The sequence below is a fragment of the Entelurus aequoreus genome, linkage group LG03, assembly GCF_033978785.1.
Source record: "Entelurus aequoreus isolate RoL-2023_Sb linkage group LG03, RoL_Eaeq_v1.1, whole genome shotgun sequence".
In the NCBI taxonomy this organism is placed as follows: Eukaryota; Metazoa; Chordata; class Actinopteri; order Syngnathiformes; family Syngnathidae; genus Entelurus; species Entelurus aequoreus.
The window spans coordinates 44,688,598-44,702,292 of record NC_084733.1 but is presented as its reverse complement, the minus strand read 5'-3'; the positions used below and the strand labels follow the sequence as shown (position 1 = coordinate 44,702,292).

At 39.6% G+C, this 13,695-nt stretch overlaps 1 protein-coding gene across 5 annotated transcripts in view; it reads left to right on the top strand.

Annotated features, from left to right (window-relative positions):
* The window catches only part of cd109 (CD109 molecule), a 77,116-nt gene that overhangs the window by 19,786 nt on the left and 43,635 nt on the right, over positions 1-13,695 (top strand). For all 5 annotated transcript variants that reach the window (XM_062041889.1, XM_062041890.1, XM_062041891.1 and 2 more), the window contains 6 exons: positions 7,331-7,403; positions 7,500-7,584; positions 7,678-7,795; positions 10,083-10,196; positions 10,276-10,494; positions 10,639-10,780. In XM_062041889.1, coding sequence (XP_061897873.1) covers positions 7,331-7,403; positions 7,500-7,584; positions 7,678-7,795; positions 10,083-10,196; positions 10,276-10,494; positions 10,639-10,780 — 751 coding nt within the window. The remainder of the gene's footprint in view (positions 1-7,330; positions 7,404-7,499; positions 7,585-7,677; positions 7,796-10,082; positions 10,197-10,275; positions 10,495-10,638; positions 10,781-13,695) is intronic.

Sequence of the window (13,695 nt, the reverse complement as noted above, 5' to 3'; positions counted from 1 at the left end):
TCTACAAACTTAATTGGTTCTTCAACATTGTTCGCCAACCAAAGCAGTTATCCGTAAGAATCAATTTAAACATGAGTAATGGTTCTAGCCTCGACAAAAGTCTCTATTTTAGTAAAAAAAACAACTGCAGACATTGAAGACATGACAATGTATTTATTTATACTGTCTATATATATATATATATATATATATATATATATATATATATATATATATATATATATATATATATATATATATATATATATATATATATATATATATATATATATATATATATATATATAATCAAACCGGGCAGCACAGTAGCACAGAGGTTAGTGCGTGTGCCTCACAGAACGAAGGTCCTGGGTTCGATCCCGGGGTCTTTCTGTGTGCAGTACTCCGGCTTCCTCCCACCTCCAAAGACATGCACCTGGGGATAGGTTGATTGGCAACACTAAATTGGCCCTAGTGTGTGAATGTGAGTGTGAATGTTGTCTGTCTATCTGTGTTGGCCCTGCGATGAGGTGGCGACTTGTCCAGGGTGTACCCCCGCTTTGCACCCAAGTGCAGCTTGGATTGGCTCCAGCACCCCCTGCGACCCCGAGAGGGACAAGCGGTAGAACATGGATGGATGGATGGATGTTCTAGCTACACTTGTGTTAAAATGTACTGAACACTTATTCTTCTGTTGTTTGGATGCTTTACATTAATTTTGGATGATACCACAAATTTGGGTATGGATCCGATACCAAATTGTTACAGGATCATACATTGGTCATATTTAAAGTCCCCATGTGTCCAGGGACATATTTCCTGAGTTTATAAACATAATATATATTTTTTTTTTAAAAAGGAAAAAAGGATTTGTGATTATATAAAATATCAATGTAATCATTGTAGTATCGACTAGATACGTTATTGTACTTGGTATCATTACAGTGGATGTCAGGTGTAAATCCACCCATGGCATTTATTTACATTGCGGAGTGCCATCCTGTTAGCGGTGAGTTGTTTAGCTATTCCTTGTCCTGCAGGGATGATACTTGTAAGAAACGTACTTTATGTGTCGCCATGGAGGCGAGGATTAGTGATTTAGAAGTAGCTAATACACTGCCGAATGCGGATTGATGTTAGCCGGTAGCTAGATAGCAATGTTTTAAGCACCTCTTGTAGAGTGACATTTAAGTGTTATAACTTCACCTTTATCGCTAGTTTTTAAGCCAAAATGCATCCATTCTACACTTTCTGTCGACACACCATGTCTGCTTGTAAGTACTCCGTGATTGTGCGCTGCCGAACATACTCCTCTGCTTGTAAAACCAGCAATGTCACGACATGACAACGGCGTGCCGTCATGTCCGTTTAAAAAAACAAAAACAAAGGGAACCAGTATTTTTTACAGGTGGTATAGTACAGTTTATGATTCATTAGTACCATGGTACTTCACTAGTACTGGTATACCATACAACCCTACTTCAAACACAGTGTTACTGTTCAAACTGTGTTTAATGTTACAATATCCTTGATAAATAAAACCTCTGCCTTGTTTTTAATGAATACTTAGGCCTACTATGCCACTGAATTTTAATGTCGGTCCTCATGGTGGTACTTGGAGCGCCAAGTGTTTTCTGAGGTGGTATAGACAACCAGCCAAGCATTTTAGGTTAATCAAGGTTTATAGCGTTTTTGTTTTGGTTTATTTCCTGGTATGTAAAATAATGATCAAAATATCCACAATATATCAACCTTTTTTACCTTAATTTCTATGGTTATTTTGTTCAAAGAAAACTTTAGCGTTGATGCGCATGCATGCATGCTGATTATGCTTATCGTCTTCACCCCTATCAGCGTGGTGATTGGTTTGGCCTTTTTTTGTGAAACGATACAATTCAACTCAAACTTAAGATTTAAATAAATGCATGTTTTGGAGTAATATGAATAGGCTACATGGGGAACAAATTGCTCAACAACTCAAGTTTAATGCGCAATTTTAAAATATCAAAATTAAGTTGATATAACTCTTAAAGAAAATAATATTCTGCTTGACTTCTGGTTGGTTGTTGGTGTTGCCTGATGGACAACAAACCGGTCGAGGTTTTTACTCTTTTTTTTTATGACCACTACTAGCAGCAGCATGGCGTTTAATGTCATACAATCCACCATAATGGGCAATAGAAAAATGCGGCGGAAAACCACGCAGTTCACTTTGTAGACATAATTGTTCACCTTTTCAAGCCACATATTTTCCTTTTCCTAATCAAATTTGTATTTCTGCAGCCTATTCGTTTTGTTCCTCGTGGGAGAATGCTTATTAAGGTTGTTACTCGTATGCGTAGCATCAGTTTCGGCGTCCCTGTCAGCCATGCTTTTGTGTTCTCGTCTGTTTTCTTCCGGTATTTCTGTCGCACACGCCAGTGCCTCAACCAATGAGATGAGCCAAATTATGTGTTGTAATGGTCATGTGTGAGGGTGCTGTCAGCTCATTGGTCACGCAGGTAAGGGCTGCCGTTTTACTGTTAAATGTACAAACCCCGTTTCCATATGAGTTGGGAAATTGTGTTGGATGTAAATATAAACGGAATACAATGATTTGCAAATCCTTTTCAACCGATATTCAATTGAATGCACTACAAAGACAAGATATAACTCATAAACTTTTTTTTTTTTGCAAATAATAATTAACTTAGAATTTCATGGCTGCAACACGTGCCAAAGTAGTTGGGAAAGGGCATGTTCACCACTGTGTTACATGGCCTTTCCTTTTAACAACACTCAGTAAACGTTTGGGAACTGAGGAGACACATTTTTTAAGCTTCTCAGGTGGAATTCTTTCCCATTCTTGCTTGATGTACAGCTTAAGTTGTTCAACAGTCCGGGGGTCTCCGTTGTGGCATTTTAGGCTTTATAATGCGCCACACATTTTCAATGGGAGACAGTTCTGGACTACAGGCAGGCGAGTCTAGTACCCGCACTCTTTTACTATGAAGCCATGTTGATGTAACACGTGGCTTGGCATTGTCTTGCTGAAATAAGCAGGGGCGTCCATGGTAACGTTGCTTGGATGGCAACATATGTTGCTCCAAAACCTGTATGTACCTTTCAGCATTAATGGCACCTTCACAGATGTGTAAGTTACCCATGTCTTGGGCACAAATACACCCCCATACCATCACAGATGCTGGCTTTTCAACTTTGCGCCAATAACAATCCGGATGGTTCTTTTCCTCTTTGGTCCGGAGGACACAACGTCCACAGTTTCCAAAAACAATTTGAAATGTGGACTCGTCAGACCACAGAACACTTTTCCACTTTGTATCAGTCCATCTTAGATGAGCTCAGGCCCAGCGAAACCGACGGCGTTTCTGGGTGTTGTTGATAAACGGTTTTCGCCTTGCATAGGAGAGTTTTAACTTGCACTAACAGATGTAACGACCAACTGTAGTTACTGACAGTGGGTTTCTGAAGTGTTCCTGAGCCCATGTGGTGATATCCTTTACACATTAATGTCGCTTGTTGATGCAGTACAGCCTGAGGGATCGAAGGTCACGGGCTTAGCTGCTTACGTGGAGTGATTTCTCCAGATTCTCTGAACCCTTTGATGATATTACAGACCGTAGATGGTGAAATCCCTAAATTCCTTGCAATAGCTGGTTGAGAAAGGTTTTTCTTAAACTGTTCAAAAATTTGCTCACGCATTTGTTGACAAAGTGGTGACCCTCGCCCCATCCTTGTTTGTGAATGACTGAGCATTTAATGGAACCTACTTTTATACCCAATCATGGCACCCACCTGTTCCCAATTTGCCTGTTCACCTGTGGGATGTTCCAAATAAGTGTTTGATGAGCATTCCTCAACTTTATCAGTATTTATTGCCACCTTTCCCAACTTCTTTGTCACATGTTGCTGGCATCAAATTCTAAAGTTAATGATTATTTGCAAAAAAAAAAAAGTTGATCAGTTTGAACATCAAATATGTTGTCTTTGAAGCATATTCAACTGAATATGGGTTGAAAATGATTTGCAAATCATTGTATTCCGTTTATATTTACATCTAACACAATTTCCCAACTCATATGGAAACAGGGTTTGTAATATAAAAGTGCCTTGTCATGCAATATTTCCATTGACGTTTCAAAGACTGTTTTGATTTACACATTAATACGATACAAAGTGAGTCCCTTTACAGATTGAAAAGGGACACGTACCTTTGTTACTAAATATGGGACAAATCCGTGTCCACGTAATCACTGCTAGCAGTGTGAGACAATCCTTCATTGGCTTGTGTCCCGGTAGTGCCTTCTCCTTCGCTGTAATAAAGATCTGCTGTGGCATATTTTTCGGTCTCATCACAATTAAAGAACAAAGACCCCTTCGCTGATAAAATCCTCGAAGTGAAGGCGACGCAAGCCAGTGGCTAACTAGCTAAAATGCTTGCTCAATAGTTGTCTAGCAACCTGAAGCTATACGATAAGAATGTGAGAGTTTGGACATATTCAAAATGTTTGTATTCACACAGAGTGATCTTTTGAACTGGCTCACACAGCTTTGACCGGCGCATGGTAGGACAATTGTGGAAATAAACACGTCAGAAGTGCCGCTAGCCTCGAAACTCTTCAAAATGGCTGCCAGTGTGTACAGGATGTAAACAGTAAGTGACATAGGGGGCCTTGCCTCTTCAAAATGGCCGTGCCCGCGCGTACAGGAAGTGATGTCATCAGAATGGCACCCACCATAGGGCTTCCAGTGGCACACAGAATGAATGAAGCAGTAGTACGTTGAGACATGGCCCGCACAAAGAGGCATATTTGGCGCCATGTGAAGGTTCGTAAACCAAAAATGACGCAAATAGAGGCTTTCGTGAATCCAGGTTCTACTGTAAATGCATTTAAAAAATAAATAGTTTTTGCAAAATAAGACAAATATTCAAATGTAAGTCATATAAAAAAATAGACATATTTACAAATCGTTTATAAAAATCAGGACCAACAAATAGTCAACTAAAATAGTTCTCAGACTATCAACAAGTAACACAGGTTAGTATATGGAGTATATTTCCTACCTATAAATTGAATTAAAGTTATTTTGAAACTAACAGTTTAGGAAGCTACACGTTTCTATGTAACACAAACGTTTGTCTAAGAAAAAAAGTAGAGTACAAAGTATGAAAATCTGGACTAACACAATCAGTGTTATTATAAACTGGGTATAGCTGGCTAATTTTTTATCAGTACAGCTGGTTGCTTCTTATATATATCTGGCTGCATAAATGCTGCGTGTGACTCCGAGTGATTTATTGCATATTTACGTATTTACAATCCGAAGGCGGAACTTGGAAATAATTCTGCTTGGTAGACATACTGGGCTTAAGCTAGCGTGCTTGTTGCTCTGCAGACCATGGTGCATTTTGATGAGGTCATCACTTGCACGCTGAAATCCAGGCAATATCTTATTCATTATTATTTTCAGTGGATAAAAAACAGTTATGATTCAATCCATTATTTTATTTCTTATTTTGTTGTACATCCCTAAATATGAAAATATTAAAAACCTGCACAAACAGTAAAGAGATACATTTTGACACAATAGCATTTGATATCTTGTTTCAGTTTGCTCACATTTTCTCTTCATCTGTTCCCAAGTCACCCAACACATTATCTTTCACAGGACAGAAAGTACAGTAGTATACGTTTGCACAGTGTGACCCGTGAACCAGTTAGTCTTGATGTAACTTACCTGCCTGCTTTCTTGAGTTACTTGTAAGAGCTGGTAATTCTAGTATGCCAAGTTAAAGACCTGGAGCTTGTTGACAAAAAGACACACTGAAATATATGAATATGAATATTTCTTATCTGAGCAAAGCTCTGGTAGATTATTGTGTGTATGCGTGCGTGTGTGTGTGTGTGTGTGTGTGTGTGTGTGTGTGTGTGTGTGTGTGTGTGTGTGTGTGTGTGTGTGTGTGTGTGTGTGTGTGTGTGTGTGTGCGAGGGAAGGTGCGTGTGCGCGTGTGTGTTTTTGCTGAGGGTTTAGGGCATTTACCTTTTCAAAAATGCCTGTAAACTTGAGGAGTTTTTTCATCTTTGTTTAAAAAAAATGCAGTAGCCTGAGTCAAGCTTATATGTCTTTATCACAGTACAGTGCAACTGGAAAGTATTCACACCGCTTCAATTTTTCCACATTTTGTTATGTTACAGCCTTCTTCCAAAATAGAATAATTGTATGTTTGTCCTCAAAATTCTACAGACAATACCCCATAATGATAATGTGATAAGTTTTTTTTTATTTTAATTTTGCAAATGTATTAAAAATTAACAATCACATTTACATAAGTATTTACAGCATTTGCTTAATACTTACAGCCTCAAGTCTTTTTGAATACGATGCCACAAGCTTAGCACACCTATCTTTGGGCAGTTTCACCCAATTCTCTTCATAGCATCTCTCCAGCTCCATCAGGTTGGATGGGATGTGTTGGTTTTCATCAAGGATGTCTCTGTACATTGCTGCATTTATCTTTACCTCTATCCTGAGTAGTCTTTCAGTTCCTGCCGCTGAAACACATCTCCACAGCATGATGCTACCACCACCATGCTTTACTGTAGGGATGGTATTGGACTGGTGATGAGTGGTGCCTGGTTTCCTCCAAACATGACGCCTGACATTCACACCAAAGAGTTCAATCTTAGTCTCATCAGACTAGAGAATTTTGTTTTTCATGGTCTGAGAGTCTTTCAGGTACATTTTGACAAATGTTTTATTAAGAAATTGCTTTCGTGGGGTCACTTTATCATACAGGCCAGATTGGTGAATTGCTACAGAGATGGTTGTCCTTTTGGAAGGTTCTCCTCTCTCCACAGTGAAATGCTGTAGCTTTGACCTCCCTGACTAGACTAAGACGAATGCAGCAATGTACAGAGACATCCTGGATGAAAACCAACACTTCACATCCAACCTAATGGAGCTTGAGAGAAATGGGCAAAACTGTCCAAAGATGGCTGTGCAATGTACTAAAAAATAATTAAGGATGTAATTTTTGCCATTGGTGAATCAACAAAGTATTGAGCAAAGGCTGTAAATATGAATATTATGTACAAATATTATGTATGAATACGAATAATATGTACTAGTGATGTAAAAAAAAAAATCTTAATATATTTGCAACATTTAAAAATTGTCATTATGGTATTGTGAGTAGAGTTTTGAGGACAAAAATTGATTCATTCAATTTTGGAATAAGGCTGTAACATAGCAAAATGTGGAAAAAGTGAAGCGCAGTGAATACTTTCTGGATGCACTGTAGCTACATTCTTTACTCACCAATTAACCTCCTTTCTTGTTCTCCCTGTAGGGATGTAATACAAAGATGCTCTCCAATGCTAGACTGCGTAAAGAAAAACACTTGGTGGATGGATCAGAAAATGGTATGGTAATGAATCATGATAGCACAAAGCACAGAGAAAATCATGTTAATTTTTTACTCAATAGTCCCCTCTTGTGGTCTTGATGTGCACTTGCAGACAGGGATGCCATCTTATTAGACAAGTACTGGACACACTGGATGGACAGAAGCAAGCCCCTTTTGTGGTTTGATGCTCCTCTCAGGTGAGCTGTTTGGACCCGAAAAAATTGCTGTGATTGATTCAAAGAAATCGGAGAATGTGTAACATTAATAATGTACTTCTGTTTCTCCTCTAGTAACAAAACCTGGACGAGTGAGGGAATAACTGTTCCAGATGATGTTGCATGTTTAGATGCCGCCGCACTGGTGATGTCAGATGAGTTCGGTTTGGGATTCACTCCTATGCCACAAAAGGTAACAACAATAATACACATACCCCAATGTGAGCTTTTTTAAATGATGAATAGGGCAAGGCAACTTCTAAAGTGGATTTTGTTTAGTGAACAGACAGAAAATTAAGAATTAGGGATGTGCATTTTTTTCCCCAAGCCGATAACTACCTGCTTATCAAGAAAGACCGACACCCGATATCAATTATTTTATTAAATTCAATTTAACTGTAGGTTAATTGCACACCAGGAGGTAAAAAAAAGATATATATATATATATACTGTATATATACACGTTGTGAAAGACGGCTCCTCTTTATGAAACTTTTCTATCCCCCCACAGCTCACCTTAAATTGTTCTTCCGTGCTGTTTCCAGCATGGTCACCTCTGGACATCAAGTCGTCATAAATGGCGAGCCTTTTTGCAAATGATAGCCTCGGAAATGCTGTCACCTGCTTACTGCTTTTCGTCCATCCATATGAGCAACAACTTTTTGACCTGGTTTTGCACGTTCTTTACCGCTTTGCAAAGACATTTTACCCCTTCGGCAAAGTCAGCAACCACATAAACGTCCTTTTTTGATAATGGTTGCAATGGTGGACTTGTTTCTTAAAATAATGTGAAAGGGCCACAAGCTGTTGGCTAACTATAGCTAAAACACAAGCTCAAAGAAGTTGCAGGGCAACCCGAAAATGTACATCGAGACAGTTACAGTTTGGACACACATTTAAAGCGTTTCTGCACACAAAGTTATCTCTAAGACACGCTGACATAGCTCTGGCCGGCGCAACGTATGACAGTTGTGGAAATAAACAAATTAGAAGTTCCGCTAGCCGTTGAAGGTCTTCGAAATGGCCGCGCCCGCTAGTATAGCATGTCACGTACAGTATGGGGCCTCGCATCTTCAAAACGGCTGTGCCCGTGTGTACAGTAAGTGATGTCATCAAAATGGCAGCCCCAGTGGCCTAAAGCGGCATGCAAAATGAATTAATAAAGCGTTTGTACGCCAAGACATGGTTCACACACAGAGGCATATTTGGCACGATGTAAAGGTTCGTAAACCGTAAAGGTTGCAAATAGAGGTGTTCATAAATCGAGGTTCCACTGTATCTTAAATGAGGTTAAAGGGCTTGGCCGTTGATTGCCATCATTTCCATGATGAAATCACAGATCGCTTCAGCCCTCGGTTAATTTCTAACAAACTTTTTGCACTATTGCACTGCGGCAATAGAGACACCCTTTCTTTGCGGCTGGTTTTGACCCAGCTTCGTTAGCAGCCCAGGTGTCTTCATAGGGTTTTTAAAACACATGTGTGGCAAAGCTGGCGTTGCAAGTGGCTGATGAGGTTTGAATGTTGAAGCTCAATGTTTTTCCTTCCTCGTGGAATGTTTAGAAAACATTCGGCGCAAATAGCACATCTCCCTCTGAAACAGAGAAGAAGCCCCACATTATCGACGCCATCTTTGTTTCTAATGAGCTTGGACTGCAACGATGAATTAACTTATATAGAAAAAACTTTAAAATATATTCTGTTGCCTTAGGTGTTTAATGAGTGAAACTATTTAAATTGATAAATTCCGGCAATCGGATTCTAATATCAGATATTTATCTGTCCGATATTTATCGTGCATCTTTAGTAAGAATAATTATAAAACAAAACAAAAACTAGCCTGCTGATTGGCTAAAGTGCAAGGCTTTTTAAAATGTGAGAGCTCAGGAGACTTGCGTGGATGCGCAGCAGCGCTACAAAAATAAACAAGCATCGCTTCCAAGCCTGATTAGCAAACTTTGGTTATGTCAAATGCATTGGAGATTGTTAGTTCCCACAGTGAGTAAGTAAACCGGGATGAGCAGAAAACCCCACAAATCATGCTACAAAAAAAATATATTTTTTGAGGAATATATTAGATTAGGCTATTATATGTTTTAAAGGGAGTATTGCTGCTCTTTACTTTGAAAAACCTTGCTCTATTGAATATTGTTAAGCCTAGTCCTTATCTTTCATGGTATTTTTTAATTTGCGCCCTCCATCCCCGACTGCACCTTTTAGATACCACATATTTGTATTTGCACCAAATATACCGTAAAACATTTGCATAAATTGTTCATGTAATTGTTATGTGATCTATCTAAAACTAACAAAATACAGCTTCTCACCTTGTGCAGAGGAAAGTGTGGGTTGCACTAGAGCAAAAGTGTTCGGTGAAGTGTCTTGCCCAAGGACTTGGAGGAAGCTGGGTTTGAACCACCAACCAACCAGAGTGCCCTTTTAATAGTTTTTAAATATTACTTTATTGCCTCTTATTCACAGCTGATGGTGTCCAAAGATTTTTTCTTGTCTCTAAATGTTCCATCATACCTCATCAGAGGAGAAGAGCTTGTACTGGAAATAAACATCATCAACCACTTAGAGAGAGACTTAGAGGTAATGAGGTCTACATTCAAGTGAAGACAATCATTTTCTATCACCGTCATTTCATAAACACATGTTGTTTTTCTAACAGGTGATCTTGTTGCTTTCACAAAGTGAGGCTTTTGAGTTTGTGTTGGAAAAACATGGCGACGATGCCGTGTTAAATGCACAAACGCTCATCTTAGAGGGCTACGTCTCTGCCACAGCTTTGTTCCCTATCAGGCCCGTGGCTCTTGGGGAGATGGAGTTATATGTGGACGCTGTATCTGTGAACTGCTCAGACAGCCTTGTTTGGAGAGTACTTGTGAAGGTATTGTATAGAAGTACAATATGTGCATTCTGCGCTGTGAAGTAACATTTAGGGCAATATCATTGTATCTACACACAAACCATTTGCTAAACTTTGCACTGAGGTTTCCTATATTTTATCCTAATTAATGCCATTTTCCTTAAGCCTGAAGGATTTGAACAGTCCTTGTCAGAAACACTCTTCCTGGAACTGGCACCACACACCCACAACAAATCAGAGTCCATCTCTATCTCTTTGCCACCAAATGTGGTGCAAGACAGTCAGCGAGTCAATGTGGCATTAGTGGGTACGTACATATGTCTGAACTTGTGTCATGAATTGTAATTTAATTTGAATGTGTCATTTTAAGGTTTACAGATTTGTTTAGATTATTTAATCATGAATAGATAGGTGTCTTTCTGTGTCACAATGAGTGATTATATGAATTTTCTTTGTAAATAAGGTGTAAGAGTTTCATTGGTATAATTGGTACCTGGAATAATGGCCATGTGCAGTATTATATCAACAATACTGTATATTAAAAGTTGATTGGGCTCTTGTAAGCATGCATAAACATGAAAACACTGGTGGCATCCTTTGATGTGGTGTTTGCAGCTGATCGCTGGCTGCCTAAAGGGTGTTCGCGTTCGAACGAGGTGCAAACGTTCAAACCCATCCTCTTCCAAGTCCGACCATATCAGTTACATCCTATGAATACACACATCTATGATTCCACTCACCAGTTAAACAGCATTATATACTCAATCAATCAATGTTTATTTATATAGCCCTAAATCACAAGTGTCTCAAAGGGCTGTACAAGCCACAACGACATCCTCGGTGTCGAGTGGGTCTGACATAATATTGTGAAAGTCCAACACATCAGCGAAAGTCCAGTCCATGGTGGGGCCAGCGGGAACCATCCCGAGCGGAGACGGGTCAGCAGCGTAGAGATGTCCCCATCTGATGGACAGGCTAGCGGTCCACCCCGGAGCAGAGTAGAAAAGAAAAGAAAAGAAACGGCAGATCAACTGGTCTAAAAAGGGAGTCTATTTAAAGGCTAGAGTATACAAATGAGTTTTAAGATGAGACTTAAATGCTTCTACTGAGGTAGCATCTCTAACTTTTACCGGGAGGGAATTCCATAGTATTGGAGCCCGAATAGAAAACGCTCTATAGCCCGCAGACTTTTTTTGGGCTCTGGGAATCACTAATAAGCCGGAGTTCTTTGAACGCAGATTTCTTGCCGGGACATATGGTACAATACAATCGGCAAGATAGGCAGGAGCTTGACCGTGTAGTATTTTATACGTAAGTAGTAAAACCTTAAAGTCGCATCTTAGGTGCACAGGAAGCCAGTGCAAGTGAGCCAGTATAGGCGTAATATGATCAAACTTTCTTGTTTTTGTCAAAAGTCTAGCAGCCGCATTTTGTACCATCTGTAATCTTTTAATGCTAGACATAGGGAGGCCCGAAAATAAAACGTTACAGTAATCGAGTCGAGATGTAACGAACGCATGGATAATGATCTCAGCATCGCTTGTGGACAAAATGGAACGAATTTTAGCGATATTACGGAGATGAAAGAAGGCCGTTTTAGTAACACTCTTAATGTGTGACTCAAACGAGAGAGTTGGGTCGAAGATAATACCCAGATTCTTTACCGAGTCGCCTTGTTTAATTGTTTGGTTGTCAAATGTTAAGGTGGTATTATTAAATAGATGTTGGTGTTGAGCAGGACCGATAATCAGCATTTCCGTTTTCTTAGCGTTGAGTTGCAAAAAGTTAGCGGACATCCATTGTTTAATTTCATTAAGACACGCCTCCAGCTGACTACAATCCGGCGTGTTGGTCAGCTTTAGGGGCATGTAGAGTTGGGTGTCATCAGCATAACAGTGAAAGCTAACACCGTATTTGCGTATAATGTCACCTAGCGGCAGCATGTAAATACTAAAGAGTGCAGGGCCAACAACTGAACCCTGGGGAACTCCGCACGTTACCTTAACATAGTCCGAGGTCACATTGTTATGGGAGACACACTGCATCCTGTCAGTAAGATAAGAGTTAAACCAAGACAAGGCTAAGTCTGACATCCCAATACGCGTTTTGATACGCTCTAATAAAATATTATGATCAACAGTATCGAAAGCGGCGCTAAGATCAAGAAGCAGCAACATAGATGACGCATCAGAATCCATCGTTAGCAATAGATCATTAGTCATTTTTGCGAGGGCTGTCTCCGTAGAGTGATTTGCCCTGAAACCGGATTGAAAAGGTTCACAGAGATTGTTAGTCACTAAGTGTTCATTTAGCTGCTGTGCGACAATTTTTTCGAGAATTTTCGAGATAAACGGTAGGTGGGACACCGGCCGGTAGTTCACCATGAGGTCAGGATCGAGGTTAGGTCTTTTGAGTAGAGGATGAATAACCGCTTTTTTGAATGCTAGAGGAACAGTACCAGAGGAAAGTGATAGGTTTATAATATTTAACACTGATGGACCTAATAAAACAAAAAGCTCCTTGATAAGTTTCCCAGGAATTGGGTCAAGTAAACATGTTGTTTGTTTTGTCCCATTTACACATTTTAACAATTCCTCCAATGTTATTTCATCAAAGAGAGAGAAACTATTTTGGAGGGCAATGTCCGTCGTATATACCGTCGTATTTGTGTTAATAGAACCCAGTTGTAGCTGAGATGCATTGTCTTTAATCTCTTTTCTAATGACTTCAATTTTCTTATTAAAGAAATTCATAAAGTCATCTGCTGAGTGGGTGGAGCTACTGGGAGGAGTCCCTTGTTGGGTTAGCGATGCTACTGTACTAAACAAAAATTTAGGATCATTTTTGTTGAGGTGGATGAGATTTGAGTAATATTTAGCTTTAGCTGAGGTAAGCATGCGTTTATAAGTTATTAAACTATCACTCCATGCTTGATGGAAAACCTCAAGTTTAGTCGCACGCCATTTGCGTTCCAGCTTTCTACATGATAATTTCTGGGCTTTAGTTTCTTCTGTAAACCATGGGGTACGCCTTTTAGGGGCCCTTTTTAGCTTTAGCGGTGCTACAATATCAATGGTGTCGCGCAGGGCGTCGTTAAAGCTGTTAGTGAGGTTATCAATAGAGCCCACATAATTTGGGAATGGTGCCATTACTGAAGGCAGTAGGTCAGTAAGAGTCGTCGTTGTGGCAGTATTAATGTTGCGGCTGCTATAGTAGTTATTA